General features: G+C 35.4%; 1 protein-coding gene across 4 annotated transcripts in view; it reads right to left on the bottom strand.

Moving 5' to 3' along the window:
* The window catches only part of LOC128984101 (synaptotagmin 1-like), an 86,671-nt gene that overhangs the window by 13,117 nt on the left and 57,123 nt on the right, over nucleotides 1–16,431 (bottom strand). For 2 of the 4 annotated variants that reach the window (XM_054403383.1, XM_054403385.1), the window contains exons 4-7: nucleotides 16,262–16,404; nucleotides 14,294–14,395; nucleotides 2,646–2,840; nucleotides 1,886–2,062 (exon numbers count right to left, since the gene is read on the bottom strand). In XM_054403383.1, coding sequence (XP_054259358.1) covers nucleotides 1,886–2,062; nucleotides 2,646–2,840; nucleotides 14,294–14,395; nucleotides 16,262–16,404 — 617 coding nt within the window. The remainder of the gene's footprint in view (nucleotides 1–1,885; nucleotides 2,063–2,645; nucleotides 2,841–14,293; nucleotides 14,396–16,261; nucleotides 16,405–16,431) is intronic. The other 2 variants (XM_054403384.1, XM_054403386.1) reach the window with 1 other exon arrangement.

Genomic DNA, 16,431 nt, shown 5'->3' with positions numbered 1-16,431 from the left:
GCGGGGTGGCAAGCTAAGCACAATGTTTTTATTAGTTATTTTAATAATTAAATCTTTATTTTTAAAATTCATTGCATTTTGTAATTTAGGTTTCTGTATTATACTGTTTATCTAACATAGAAAATTTCATAAATATTTTTTATAGAAAGACATCATTGAGACTAAACATTTAAATAGGTTAAAGCAAAAATGTATTTCCAAATTTTGTTTTTGGTACCGTACTATCAATTAATTTTATGCTTTTATTTTATTGTTTATTTGTTGAATGATTTGTTTAAGTTTGATCCAAGTTGAGGCATGATTTTAAAATGTGGTGTCATCAAAATAGTTACGGTATTTAAATAAAAAGTTAGTGGTAGAAATTTATTTAGTAAATAAATATTGAAAATGTTTTATTGAATCGAAAGCTTGAATAAAAACAACAGTTGGACCTAGCTCAGGGGTTAATACTGATGGCTTATGTTATTGTGTCAATCTTTTAATGCATCCAGCTTTCAACATGTCAACTCAATCTATGAAATATATCTTTGTAAATAATTTAACATTGTGGTCTTTATCCAGGGAATAAACTCAAATTCAAAGTAATATGAGATGATTCATATGACATCATAGTAGAAAGATATATTTCATACTTGTAAAATAAATTAAGTTTAATTACTTAAAAATTCAACAGGGATGCAAACCCACGACACTTTGCTCATTCAGTCTTAAAAGTTATACTATACAAAAGGTTTAAAACCCATTTATTTTGGTACTGTGATATAATAATGTGCGGGGATAAAAACATTATGGAAAGTAATTAAATTTCAGTCGATATAATTTGAGAAACTTTCTGAAAGTGAAGTTATTGTGTGAGGTAAGATTCTGAGAGTTTGCAGAGAACCTTGACTTTAACAGTATCAAGACTTAATACCGGAATTTCAAAGTTTTTATTTCCAAATAATAACTTAATAACTATTTTTTATTTAAAATAGGTTCATAAATTTGCAAGATATTCCCCCCTCCCCCCCCTGCAACTTAATTTTTTTTTAAGTAAGGTACCCCTTGTGACATATCAAATGAAAGAGCATGAAAAAAGGAAATGTTTGGTGAAATTTATTTTTCATTTGATATGCCACAAGGGCGGGTACCTTGCTATTAAAAAACAAGTTATGGGTAGTGGAAAAGGGGGGGATTATCTCACTAATTCATGAGCCGATTTTACATTTTTTTCACCAAAAATTTTCTTTTTTCATGCTCTTTCATTTGATATGTCACCAGGGGTACCTTGCTATTTAAAAAAATTAAGTTGGGGGCAGGGGGGGAAAGGTGGGAATGTGAATGTAATGTTGAATTCAAAATAATTGGGCCCCCTACGTCAGTAGATGATTACCGAAAACTGCATATTTCTATCTATTGCGGTTTTTATATAAATAAAGATGCAAGTTTTTAAAAAAACACCCTGTATAATTCAGACTTTAACAGTGACAGATTGAGCATGGTCTAAAAGAGCTGTAATTCCAAGGTATAGTAAAATCGTTACGGTACCAAAAAATAATCATAAAAGGTATACTACCATTTTTGTAATACACGTGAGCTTAGCAAATTGTCTGCAACTCTGCCTAACAAGTTCAGAAAACGTATTCAATGTAAAGAAAAATCCCCAAAACATAATATTGGTATTTACATTACTATCCCAAATGTGTTTCAATGTGTGTATTATTTCACCATACTGATATTACTACAAGCTCTCTGTTTCTTTTACTTAAGATATAAATCACATTATTACATCTCAAACCGTATATATACATTTGATCACATATAGTGGATGATTGAGATTGTCTTATCCCCCATCAACCAAGAATAAGCCAAGTGTCGTGTGATGGACTATAGCCGAGCGTGTTACCTGTCCGCCTTCTCCCTCCACACTCTGCAGTTCCTTCCATTCCTCGATGGTCTGCGCCAAGTCCACCTGACACAACGGTACCTTCACCTCTCCAATCTGGTCGTGCTTGGAGAACCGGTCAAAGTCAAAAATGGCAAACACCAACGTCTTGTTCATCGCATCAGCATACGGCACACCCTGAAATACTTAACGTTTTTAATCTGTAAAATCCACAGTTCCTGAAGACTTTTTTGTAAATGTTTTATCAAACGGAACATTACTAAATTGGCCCTCAAATGCATGCTATTCAAACATATGTTAACTCTCAGGACTGTTTTGGCCAGTTGGCACTGGCTTGTCAATGATGTAAAGCGCAGAATAGCATCAAAATAAGCTGTCTCTGTGTTGGCTACTGAACTGAAAGTTAGTGATAACTAGTTTGTGATGGCTTCTTTTTCATCCCACTACTCAGAACTTTTTGAATTTAAAATGTACTGTCTATTCATTGCCACCAAGCAGACATCAAAATAAACAATATTTTTCAGAAAAAAAAAAACATGTATTTTACTAGCATTGAAAAATGTCTATATTGGCCAGTACTAAGAGCCAACCAAGCGGCAAAGGCCACCAAAGTGTGAAATTTATTCAGGTCGTTGTGTAAAGGCTTACTATACAGGAACACTATGAAAATCATACCTAAAATATTATAATACCATGTTGTATAGGTATTCAACTATTTAAAAATGAATTGTTCTATTGCAAACAATAAATAAAAAACCACCTTGAATGTAAACGTTTCATTGAAAACAGGATTTAGAGTCTTTCGGTGGACTTTGGTCTCAAACTTCTTCTTCTTGTCGGGCAGCAGGTACACCTTGACGTACGGGTCAGACGTTCCTCCCATGTCCAGGGCAGGCAACTCCTCTGCTTGGATCACCGTCACGGCCAAACTGTTGGAGTTGAAGTCATATTCCAGCTGCAAACAAACGTGTATTGAATTATGGCTTGTCTTTGGTTTGAATAACAAAAGATGCAGATGACAACTAGAAAGATGATAGGTTTTTATGATGATAAAATCAGTGAGGCAAAAATCAGTGACCAATGAGTGTAGTGTAGAATTATTGAGATAGTTTTTTATTGACTAAGGACAGCTGGGTCCAGATTCAAACTATTCAGATTTTGATAGTATTTAATTGAATGAACGAAGTGAATTCTCATACATGACAAAATGCATCTCTTTGGGACGCAATAGCCTTAGAAATACTATGTATATCCAACTTGAAGTGTTGCACAAAGATTTTATAGCATAATATCTTGAGAATATCAGTTGTTGAAGAATATTTATTCTGTAATAATTATAAAATCTTAAAAAAACCATTTTAATTTTCCCCCATAAGAATAACATTAAGAGCTACCTTCTTCTTCTATTTTTTGTTTACATTTTACAAGCAACAATTTTGTCGTATATTTGAGACACAGAGAACGACCAAAGTCTCTTGTTTCTTCTGTCCATGGAGTATACAGGTCTGCTTAAGAAATCTTTCATTCCACGGTTTCTAAAAAAATAACAATTGGTCTACTAAAAGAAATGGGGAATTTAAAAGATATCCACATAAGTTTATTGAAATGAAATCGATGAAAATAATAGTTAATTTTTTTAAGTTTTTACAAGTTGAAGTCGTTACAGTACGAGTACAGTGTCAGTCAGTGTCGTCAGTAGCCATGGTATGGTCGTTTTGTAGGTTATGTTATTGTTGTAAGACCAGTGACCACAGACGTTGGGTTGCTTAGTGTAGGTACTGTTACTGTTATCTTAACCTCGCTAAAAATTTTAACTGAGTTGGAGCTATTCATTATGTTAATTTTCAATATTAACATTACAGCACACTAGGTCTATTAGTAAGTTATTGCCTTTTCAAACATTTTTCTTTTTGTCAGATCTTGGTTGTCTGCTGTTATCCGGTAGGTAGGTAAGAGCTCTCTGAGTGATTGATGAAGGTTTAGGGGTTTGTTTTACTTTTAAGTCCATCTAGACCTAGGCCTACTCAGCCTCCCTAAGACTAATAAGCATAGGTAGTAAAATTCTCTTTGGGTAGGGTTTATTTCTTTAGTTAACTTACAGTTCCGCAGAGGACCTGCGAATGCAATTTATATCTTAATTGGTTGAAATACATGAATTAGTTTAAAACTCTCTTTGGGTAGAGTAAGTTAACTTACAGTTCCTTAAAGGACTTACAAATGCAATTGATATCTTAATCGGTTGAAATGCATAAGTTAGTTTAAGTTAAAACTCTCTTTGGGTAGGGTAAGTTAACTTTAAGTTCCGCAGAGGACCTGTGAATGCAATTTATATCGTAATCGGTTGAAATGGATAAGTTAGTTTAAAACTCTCTTTGGGTACGGTAGGGTAAGTTAACTTAAGTTCCGCAAAGGACCTACGAATGCAATTTATATTTTAATCGGTTGAAATGCAAAAGTTAGTTTAAAACTCTCTTTGGTTAGGGTGAGTTAACTTACAGTTCCGCAGAGGACCTGTAAATGTGATTTATAACTTATCTTATTCGGTTGTAATATTGATAACTTTTGTAGCGATTATTATTCGGTTTAAAAACTTATATCTCTAAGTACCTACTAAAAATTGTTGCTGCACTTGGCTGCACTTTACTTGACGTCCTACACTCATTCGAATGAAAATATCGATCTATATATCGATTAATCGATTGCTTCATTCGATATATCGTTTGGTTAGTTAGGTAAGGTTAACCTAACCTAACTAACCAAACGATATATCGAATGAAACAATCGAATGAAAATATCGAATCGAAAAAACAATCGAATGAGTGTAGGACGTCAAGTAAAGTACAGCCCTGCACTTAAGTAAGTTAAAATATCTGTCCTACACTAATTCAAATGAATATATCAATTATTTCTTATGTACCGGTACCGTACTTCATTTGATATATCAAGTTTGGTTAGCCTAACCTACTTAATTAACCGAATAAAATAATCAATATAGGCCTATTGATAATTTGCATTCGAATGAGTGTAGGACAGATGCTAAAGTGCAGCCAAAAATGTTCCCAATTTAAACATTGAAACGAGTTATAAACTGTATTGCTGTGTAAGTTTGTATTGCTGTTAAATTAATGTAAACATCTATCTGAGTTAAGTGAATTAGAGTTTTTATTGATGTTTTGTAAATGAAACTAGGCCTAACTTCACTAAGTAAGTTATTGAATCAAAAACAAAATAGGCTATATTTTATGAAAGTTAACTTAAACATACAGAAACAATAACCAAAACTTGTTGATATGATTAGTTATGAGACTAGACCTTATAAATCAACTTAGGGTTCCGAAATGTAGTAATTTCTTTCTTTTTTAGACATAAAAATTTACAAAAATGATCAAAAAGAAACAACTTTATTAGGCTATTTTAAGTTAAATGTTTTTGTTATTTTAAGCCTATTTTTGAAGCAAATTTCCCATTATACGGAATTATCAAAATGCTGTAGTACTCATGGTAAGACCTGAGACATGCACCCGGACCGATTTGCTTTGTCATTCTGAGGTCCCTAGAGGCCAAAAACACCATTCGTTCAAATTAATTTTTATGTGTGTCCGTTAACACGATAACTCAAGGCAAAAATGATCCACTTTGATGAAATAGGCTATGGTATGCATCTATTCGAACGAGTTCACGAACCAGCATGATCAAACTATGGGTACCGTACAGGGGTTATGGGGGTTTTATTGGGTGAAATTGGGGTTTTTCCTTTATTGACTCTGAAACATACAATTTTATTTACAAACAATTTAGTAGGCCTAAGTTTATACTAAAGCGTTATTATAAGCATAAAGGTTACAGAGAAAATTTAAAAAACTACATAAATAAAAAATATTTATTAGGCCTACTCATGGAGAATAAACATACAAAACACTTTTTTAGTTTTACCGTACCCTCCTGATTGCAGCAAACCTAAGTAGACTCACTAAACCAATGTTATTTAAATAGGGAATACTGTAACTTAATTGTGATATTTTAAGGAGCTATTTAAGAGTAAATCCAATCAGGCAAATGGAAATTCACTTAATCTGCAGGTTTTCTGCGGTGGGGGTTATTTAAATCATAGGCCTATGGGAAATAGTTATTTGGGAAATGTTTTGGCACTAGCTATAGGCGAGTATGGAAAGTATTTCGAGTGCATGAAAGGCAGTTTGCATACACATTACACATTATATATTTCCTACAGTAACTAGGCTATAAAGCATAAATGATTAGTCTTTCAATCACTGTGCCACACGTTTTTAGGTTCACAGAGGATACGCATCCGGTAACCGGACATAGATTAGGCGTCCGGCAGTGACGACACCGGGTTGTGGGGGCCGGGAACGCCATTTCCACAACGATACGATGTACTGCCATCGGTGTTCGTGGTGTAGTGGATAGAGTGCTCGGCTGATATGCAAGAGGTCCCTGGCTCGAATCCCATTGGTAACTTTAACTTTTTGTCAAAGATTTTGCTTAGAATGCAATTTTCTTCTTAACTGTTCATCTTTAGTTAGAATTTTTAGCATTTATAATTTTATTTTATGAACAGAATTTTACCTTCATTAGATTTTTACATTCTCAGCAAGTTTGGTTGGCTAGGTTAGGACAGTAACTGCCGGATGCCTAATCCACGTCCGGTTACTGGACGTATCCTCTGCGTTTTATGTTATGTTAAATCAAATCCAAAAATTGAACGAAATGGGAAAAATATGCACGCTGCACTAGCTGATCGTAATCGCAATATTTGTAAGTGTTGCCCACTTATTTTCAAGCGTACACGCTGTTTTGTGTTGTTTGGTTGGAATAGGCTACTGGTGTGTGGCAACAAAAAAAAGTGTGGCAAGTTAGATGTAGTAATCCTAAGCAGCTTTCTGTGCTATAATCAGAGCAAGGAAGGCAACTTTGTCAGGTGACTGTAGGAAAATTAAATTTGATGCAATATTAATATTGAATCGAATTATAACTTAATCGATTTAGGGTGTATTGATATTTAATCCAATGATAAGTATTGCAGATTCTCTGTGGAACTGTACCCTTCTCTTTGAATCCAATTTAATTTGGCTTTAGCATCGATAGTTGGAGCTTAATTTGGATTTAAACAATGCAGGCACTATACTAACTGATTAAAAAGCTATAAGTTAAGTTGGGAAAATAGCATAGGTTAGGTATAGGGATCCCTTTATGGAACCTTACAGTAGGCGCAGGCTTTAAGCGTCCGTAATTCACCTAAGTTGATAAAAATTCATGTGACGAGAGTTTCAAAAAAATTTACCACAGATTTCCACATTACCTATTTCTTGGTTTTAAACTGGCTTGTATCACCATGAATATATAGGCTACATAGCCTACATGTTTCATATTAAACTTGATCCTGATATTATTATACTGTAAACTTACTGATGGATGGGGAAAAGAGAAAATGAGTCGTTTGCTGATTATTCCTGCTGGGTCTAAATAAGCGATTCTAAGTAGTACCTATTGTTAATTTTTAATAAGGGTTTGCATTGGATCAATGGTGTACTTATGCCGGATGAAGTTTAGCAAAAGAAATATCTGTTAATAGCCAATTGGTAAGATAACTTGCATAGGTCTAGGCTATTTTGTTTTTGTAGCCTAAATGGTAGGTCCTCGATAAGTTGTATTTAGCCTAATTGTGTTTCTTTAACATAATATGCCTTAGGCCTACTAAGCAACCATTTAATATATTCCATAATTAAATATTACCTTGCCCAGCTTGTGACAGGTCACACACTTCTAGGCATCAGTTTACGTGAAAGAAATTCCCAACTTCTATTAGCAATTAGGGAATAACATAGATTGGCAATACCTGTACACAGCAATATCATAGTAAGTAGTTGTGGTTGGCATAATTTTATGTAATGGGATAAATAATAGGCTACCATTACTGTAGTGGTGAACCTGTTAGGCCTAAGCCTACCATAGTGATAAAAAGATTAAACTTATTGATAGTAGCCTACCCTCATCTGAACCGTTTAGTTGAACAAATGAAACACCTGAACTTGTCGTCCAAGTGCTGACGAACCCCAAACCCTGTGTGATCACTTTCCTAGCATTTTGCTTTAGCTTCACGCTTACGATTAAACGCTCGCTGGTAACTTTGAACATGGTTGATATTAGCAGCGGTTTTGCCAAACTCGCTTGCGAATCAGTGCTGTGTTTTGGGTGATCGCAGTTGCTGGCAATTCGTTACCGGTATTGACAGTGAGAGTTAGCCAGGGGTGTGGTACAAAAAAAAACTTTGGGAGGGGACTCAATTTTAATTTTTCACATTAATTATAATCACAGATTTCCCAACTATATTTCTCAGATTTCCCGACTGTAGGCCTATTACTCAGATTCCTCAAATAGCCCAATTAATATTAAGTGTAATATTAAGTGTGTGTAACAGTACAGTTGACTCCCTCTTTTCCAGACACCTTTTAACCGGACTACACTCGACAGAAATGACATCTCTTTAACCGGACAATTTTTATCAGGACATTGGTTTAACTGGACTAGATCGGCAGGAAGTAGCCGGTACTGAAACGACTGTTCTCGTGGGAAAGATTTGAGAACAGTTATCACATGTCTAAATACAATGCTGTCCTAAATTTAAGTTGAATATCACCGTAAACGGTCCGTTTTAATGAGTTTTTGGGGACGTCAGCTTAACCGGAAAACCCGTTATCCGGACTTGCCTCGGTCCCTAGGAGTTCAGATAACAGGGAGTCCACCCAAATACGGTGCGCTGCGGTGGTTATCTTAGGTTGGGTTATATCATAATTTTTTTACGACTAATCTGCCATCACTTAATTCATAACAAAACGTGAAAAGTCCTACAAAAAAAAACAAATGTATGATAACCCAACCTAACCTAACCACCGCAGTGCGCTGTAAAATTAGTGGCCTCTGTATAATACGAAAGTACCTACCAAGCTATGAAATGTCACATCAATTGTAAAAATCAATAAAGTAGGACTGCTGGAAAAGGGATGTTACAGGTAAACCCATATTGTTCCCTGTAAGTTTATAGATTATTATAATTATTCCCTGTTATATTATTTATTATTAATATTATTATCATAATGATTATTAAGTTTTGGGGCCTATAAATTATTCAAAACAATTGTATGATTTTTTTACGGAAAGTAAATAAAAGAATTGGGTCTGATTAGAAATTGATCACCACTTACCATCTTTTTTGTATATTTACCGTCTTGTGAGTAACAGTATAAGCGTAAATATATGTTTTAAGTGTTATAAGAAGTTTCTTTTATTTACTTTCCGTAAATTTAATAACACGTACAATGCTGATCAAGAAGTTATGATTTTTTTGTTTGGTTCCTATGCTATTTGATAGGTGTGGCATTAGTGAATTTCCCATAGGCTATATAGGGAATTCCAATGCTGGTCACGCTGGGTACTTTAGAACAACATGTCGATGACAGCAGTTACGGCAATTGAGGTGGCGTTCCATTGCCGTAGGTTGTGATGGAGCGTGGCCTGGTGCTCTGCCAATCTAGCATTAGCTTCAGGCCAGTTTCTGGAATGCTGCGCTGCTCGTTGGAGTCAAATCCATATTCTCCTGAGTTACGTAATCTTAGTTGTCCAGCAGTAAACTGGGTTCGGCTGGCAGCATGGGTGGAAATCATTAGCATCGAGTGGTCAAATGTTGAAGAAAGGGGGACGCATTGTCCAAGTGGCACAAAATTAGGAAATTCCAATGTCCCCAACAGTTTAATTTGTTATGTAACCCTGAAAAGTGGCCGGACAAATTCAGGACAGGTGCACTGAGGTGGCTCAGTGTGTTTCTGGAAGACGATAGACTGATGGTTGCTTGCAGAGTAGTCTTCAGAGACTCGCCAGTCCCCCATACGGTAGGCTAAGGCTTTCAATGCCAGAGAGATGCCAGGAACTGCCTCTCCATTCCCAGGGGGCAACAAACGGTGAAAACATCACCCGTGTTCCCATTCCACCTTGCAATGAAATTCTCGCAAACAGTGACGCCACCATCGATGTTCAGTATCTCATCCTCCAGAGTGTCAACCATCTGGCAGTACTCTGCAATGGGCTGGTTGGTTGTGAGGTTGCAGTGTAAAAAAATATACTTGATATTTAGAACCTACATATTCATGCATTGTCATCTAATGATAATGTAGAATATTAATCCAAAATATTTAAGTTAAAAAGTATCCCTCTCCTGTTAAACATTTTGTTTAGTCATTCACATAACAAAATTACCAGTGGGTTGCAGTATGATAATTATTTATAATTTTAGCGAATTTCCCCTATAGGGAATAAACTACTACCGTATGCCTCATGGTAAGACCTAGACCTGGGACCGATTTACTTTTTCGTTCTGAGGTCCCCAGAGGCTAACAACACCCGTTCAAATGCATATATATATATATATATATATATATATATATATGTCACTTAGTGCAATAACTCAAGCAAAAATGATCCAATTTTAAGAAAATTTTGTACAAACTCTAAACCTATGTTTATTTGAACGAGTTTGTGACCTAGCATGATCAGACTATGGGAATGGGGGTTTATACGGTAAGGTGTTTTATGGGGTAAAAGTTGGGTTTTCCCATTTTTGACCCTGAAACACAAAATTTCACAATTTCTTACCAGATCATTTTGTACAGCTTACAAGAGAAAATAAATTGAAGCGTTATTTTATGCCTAACGGTTTAACTTACAGAAATGTTGTTCAAAGGTTTACAGAGATATTGGTTTTGTGTTACGGAGATAAAAAAAAAAAATTAAAATTTCCATTTCATTCTTACAAAGAATAAATAAAGTGTTGTTTACTTGTTTATTGATGTATTTGAATCAAATTTAGCAATTTTGTTTATTTCATACTAAGCTATGAACATTTCAATACAAAAACACATCTGGATTCATGTTCTGTATCAGCAAAGCTAATTACTCATTATAATAAAGTGATTTAAATCCTATACTCTAATATGAGCAATGTTTGCTTGTGTGTATGTATGTATGCTTGCTTGCTTGCAGATAGATCTCAAAAATTGCTTTGACGATTTTCTTGAAATGTTGTAAATAATTTATTTCTGACCTAAAATGAGTTTACTGCAGTTAGAACTGCCAACAAAAATCTAATTACGTAGAAAAATGAAACTGTAAGTCAAATTTTTTTAACAATAGTCTTATGGGTTGTTAAGTAACCATGTTAGTTGAATTAAATAACAAGAAAAAAGTAAACGAAAGACTTGTAAGTTGTAGCATGTGTTCATAAAGGCATATACCTACAGTATACTAGCAAATTACAAATACAGTACAAAAGGAAAAACATCACTTGTTACTATTGAGCAAAGATTATACTGAAGATTACTCGATACATTGTAGTAAAGGCTAGCAGTGCGGAGTGTGGGATCTGTTATTACAATTAGATTAAGGTATCTGCAATCCTAAAATGCTATGGGAAGGTAAGGAAACAGGTCCGCGACGTAGGAATTGGTGAAGGTAGTAGTAAAGGCGAGCTGTCCGGAGTGTGGGATCTGTTTATGACGATTAGATTAAGTTATCTGCAATCCTAAAATGATATGGTAAGGGAGAAAAAAGGGTCCGCGACATAGGAAGTGGTGAGGGAAGTAGTCAAGGGGAGCTATCCGGAGTTTGGGAAATGTTTATGACGATTAGATTAAAGTATCTGCAGTCTTAAAATGCTATAAAATGGGAAGTAAAGCGGTCCGCGGCGGCAGTACCAAACAATGCAATTTTTCTTCTTCTACGATTTGCTTACTAAGCGCGGCAAATTCAAACTACACTCGGACACGCCGTGCGTCAGTGGGCTGGAAGCAGGACTACTGGTCTGACGCGCGGGGGCATACGTGGAATTCATTCAAGAGGTTAAAGTCTTGCGCCCCCTGAAATTTGGCGCCCTAGGCCTGGGCCTAGTGGGCCTGATGGGAAATTTAGTACTGTTTATGCCCATTAGATTAAGGTATTTGCAATCCTAAAATGCTATGGGAAGGGAGGGGAACAGGTCTGTGAGGTAGGAAGTGGTGAAGGAAGTAGTAAGGGTGATCAGTCCGGAGTGTGGGAAATGTTTATGACGATTAGATTAAGGTATCTGCAATCCTAAAATGCTATGGGAAGGGAGAAAAACAGGTCCGCGACGTAGGAAGTGGTGAAGGAAGTAGTCAAGGCAATCTATCCGGAGTGTGGGAACTGATTATAACGATTAGATTAAATTATCTGCAGTCTCAAAATGCTATAGAAAGGGAAGGAAACAGGTCCGCGACGTAGGAAGTGGTGAAGGAAGTAGAAAAGGCGAGCTGTCTGGAGTTTTGGATCTGTTTATGCCCCTTAGATTAAGGTATTTGCAATCCTAAAATGCCATGGGAAGGGAGGGGAACAGTTCTGTGACGTAGGAAGTGGTGAAAGAAGTAGTAAAGGCGAGCAGTCCGGAGTGAGGGAACTATTTATGACGGTTAGAATAAGGTATCTGCAATCTAAAAATGCTATGAGAAGGAAGGAAAAAAGGTCCGTGACGTAGGAAGTGGTGAAGGAAGTAGTAAAGGTGAGTAGTCCGGAGTGTGGGACTGTTTATGACCATTAGATTAAGGTATCTGCAAATCTAAAATACTATGGTAAGGGAGTAAAACAGGTCCGCTACATAGGAAGTAGTAAAGGTGAGCAGTCCGGAGTGTGGGAACTATTTATGACGATTAGAATAAGTATCTGCAATCTTAAAATGCTATGGGATGGGAGGAAAAAAGGTCCGCGACGTATTAAGTGCTGAAGGAAGTAGTAATGGCGAGCAGTGTGGGAACTGGAAACCGTCTGTAACAGTTAGATTTATGTATCTGCAATACATAAATCCACTATGAGAATGGTACTCATATCCATCGGCTATGAGAATGGATGGAAACATGTCCATGACATACGAAATGGTGAAAGAAGTAGTAAATACTAGCAGTGCGGAATGTGGGAAATGTTTGTGGCAATTAGATTAATGTTTTTAAAATACTAAAATGCTATGGAATAATATGAAAACAGGTCCACGTAGTAGGAAGTGGTGTAGAAAGTAGTAAAGTTTAGCATCGCTGAGTGTGGGAACCATTGTGTTATTAGTTAGATTAATGTATCATTCTGTAATACATAAATGCTATGAGAAGGGAAGGAAACAGGCCCATGACGTAGGAAATGGTAAAGGAAGTAGTAAGGCTAGCAGTGCAGAGTGTGGGAACTATGTGGCATTTCCAATAATGTATCTGAAATCCTAAAATGCTATGGGAAAGAAGTAGTAAGAGCGAGCATTGTGGAGTTTGAGATGGATTAATGTATCTGCAATACTAAGACTGCTTTCAGAGTAAACTAATGATTTTCCCCGAGCAAAGCTCGGTCCCCAGGTACTATGAAATAAATCTTACAATTATAAGGGAATATTTTAGTAAAAATCCAGCTAGGTAAATGGAAATTCGCTTAGTTTGCAGGTTTGCTACAGCTCCAGCAGGTTTGAAAATGGTACAGCTCCTGGTGATAGATTGTGAAACCTATATTACTATTACTCAGCATATTAGAACAATTGCTGTTTTGTAACACATTGAAATATTCTTTGATTATACATTGCAGAAACTGGGAATACTTACCTGTTCCCTTTGTGGATTTGATCAAACCTGCCTTATGACCTTGGACCAAGGTTGGCTTTGCCATAAACCATCCTGCTTAATCAGCTAATATGAATATGGTTATTGTTGGCAAATTGTTTGTATGTATGATATGGTCTTCGTTCATTCTCATACGTGACTTCGGAGCGTACTCCTAGTTAATAGCTACTCACTCCAGAAATATCAATATTAATGTTTTAGGATAAGTTTTATGTTGTCACTTTTAGATTTTGTTGCCATACAATATTATAACTACCGTACTTAAATACTTTATGAAAGTAAAAAAGCATTGAAGGGGTGAGTATGTTTTTTCTATTCATTTATAAATAGGTAATAAAGCTCAATTGTTTTTAAGTTGAAGATGAATTCATGTGATCAGGATTTTTCCTATTATTTTTTGCAAAATAATAAATCCTCATATTTTAAAGTTCAACATAAATTTAAAAATATGTTGTAAGAAATCAGTGATGTTTATTTCTCTTCATTTACAGAAAATAACGATTCAAAACAAACTTTTAGCTTCAAGGTACTGTATATTCAAAGGAATAATTATGTTGATCTCTGTATTTAAAAAATTATTCCAGATACGATCACATATTTTATCCAGTGTTCTAGTATCGTAATACTACCAGTTGACGGGAGTTATTTCCCCTGTAGCCAACCACTGATATGAAGTCGCAGCATCTATCATTGTCAGAGCCAACTTTATCTGATTTATCACTTTTTCTTCTCTCACCTTGTATTGTAGTTTTCCCAGCTTCACTTCGCTCTGTTTGCTATCCCCTTCCTCGGCTATGTCCTCTGCGTTCTCCGTCAGTTCTTCCATATCGGGCTGCACCTGCCGATTGAAACTGATAAGGCTACAAGGTATTACAACAATGTATGAAGCAACAACACTAACATGCTCATATCTGGTGATTCCCTAATCTTTTGATTCTTATTTCCAATTAGTATTCAAATTTTCCCAAATCGAGATGTATAATTCCATGAATAAATTAAAGTGCTTAGAAGTGAGAACTTCTATTAATTGAGATTGTCTATGAGAGATTTACCATTTAAAATGTAGTATTTATATTGCTAGCAATAGGACTGGATTTTACTGTATATGAACTCTCAAGGCTGAGGTACAAGAAATTACATATTTACTGTACACATTTTCTTTGATTTTATATTAGGTACCTAATGAATGCTGTACTGTAGTTTCAAAAGTATGAGATAGTGTTAAGCTACATTTTTATACGGTAAATGCTTGTGTAACAAACAGTAGCTATTTATATTGCATGAATTGTATTTACATTGTGCACAACCATTGTACTATGAATAAATTGTATTAAATTTTATTACATTGTATACAGGATTAGGCAAAAGTCTGGAATCCCCCTGTTAACTTTTTGTTGCAGTAGGAAAACCAAACTCGGCACATATTTACAACATAAGAAATTGCACTTTTTCATCAAAGTTACAACTTTGCCCCAGCCCCCAAAATAAGGTATTTCGGGGGCACCCCCAAATTTTCAAATGTAAACACCTATCTTGTGACCCCTCATGTTAAAGGGTTTATCAAGATAAATTGAATGGCGCAAACCAGAGGTCAATATCACACCCCTAATCAAAATGACAGCCAATTTAATTATGTAAGATGAGCAAGCAACATAAAGTCTGGACACCTCCAGTTAACTTAAAAAATTTCATATTTTAATACTGACCAAAAGGTGAGTTCTCTTTCTTATAAAGGTATGCTGAGTTTAGTTTTCCTGCTATAACCTGTTAAAAAGTTAATAAGTGATATTTAAAAATTACTGCCATTTTGATTAGGGGTGCGATAACCCATTTTGGGGGCTGGGGAAAAGTTGTAACTTTGATGAAAAAGTGCAATTTCTTATGTTGTAAATATGTGCCGAGGTTGGTTTTCCTACTGCAACACGTTAAGTAGTTCTTAACAGGGGGGTTCCAGACTTTTGCCTAACCCTGTAGTATGACATCAAATCTGTACAATTTTATGAATGATTTACAAAAATTACATATAAAATTTAATTTTTGAATATATATTAAAAGAATTACTTTTGAGGATTAGGTACCTATTCTAGTAAAACCTGATGTGATACTCAAGCAAACTTCAAATCATTAATACTGAAAAATAATTCAAGGCAAGATGTAACCAAACAATATTAGTCAAGCACGACTGTGGTAATGGTATGACGTTTAATGAATATTCGGCAAAAATATTGTGATATGAATAACTGTAACGAATATACAGCAAGCAAAGTGGTGATTTGAATAAATTTAATGGATATTCAATAAGCGATATTGTGGTTTTAAAAACTGTAATGGGCGTTGGCAAGCAAAATTGTGATATGAAATATGGTAATGGAAAAGAATTATAAAAGTAAAATGATGATCAACTTTCTACAAGTGAATTGTCCTACAACTATTAAAAGTTAAATTATCATTCTATGTTATAGATGTGCATTCACTTATTGAGTTAAAGTTTTTAGAATTTAAAAATGTTGAGTCAATCAACAAAGCCAATTCAAAGCATGCTACAGGTCAAGCCTGTATATGTAAATCACTAAAAATTTGCTCTAAAATCATTTTCTTCTAGGGATTGAAAATATGAAACTCTTTTCTACAGATTGAAAGGTTTAAACTCTTCTAGGCTACTCCGAGTGCATCACATCTCCTGCAGCTGGTATTGGTCCCGTACCTTTTCCTTGTAAGCAGACCCCAATAGTTGCACTGACTTGAGGTCTACGATGCCTTTGCCTTTCTTGCCATCCTTGGACCTCCTCTTGCGACAACATCGTCTGATGCAGCAAACGCAGATCAGCAGAATAATCACTGCTATTCCTGTGACAAGAAAAAAATCATCACAAT

The sequence above is a fragment of the Macrosteles quadrilineatus genome, unplaced genomic scaffold (assembly GCF_028750875.1).
Source record: "Macrosteles quadrilineatus isolate MER2022 unplaced genomic scaffold, UCM_ALF_1.0 Scaffold_2__2_contigs__length_208266976, whole genome shotgun sequence".
Classification (NCBI taxonomy): domain Eukaryota; kingdom Metazoa; phylum Arthropoda; class Insecta; order Hemiptera; family Cicadellidae; genus Macrosteles; species Macrosteles quadrilineatus.
The sequence above is the reverse complement of the archived record's forward strand: the minus strand, read 5'-3'. Positions and strand labels throughout refer to the sequence as shown.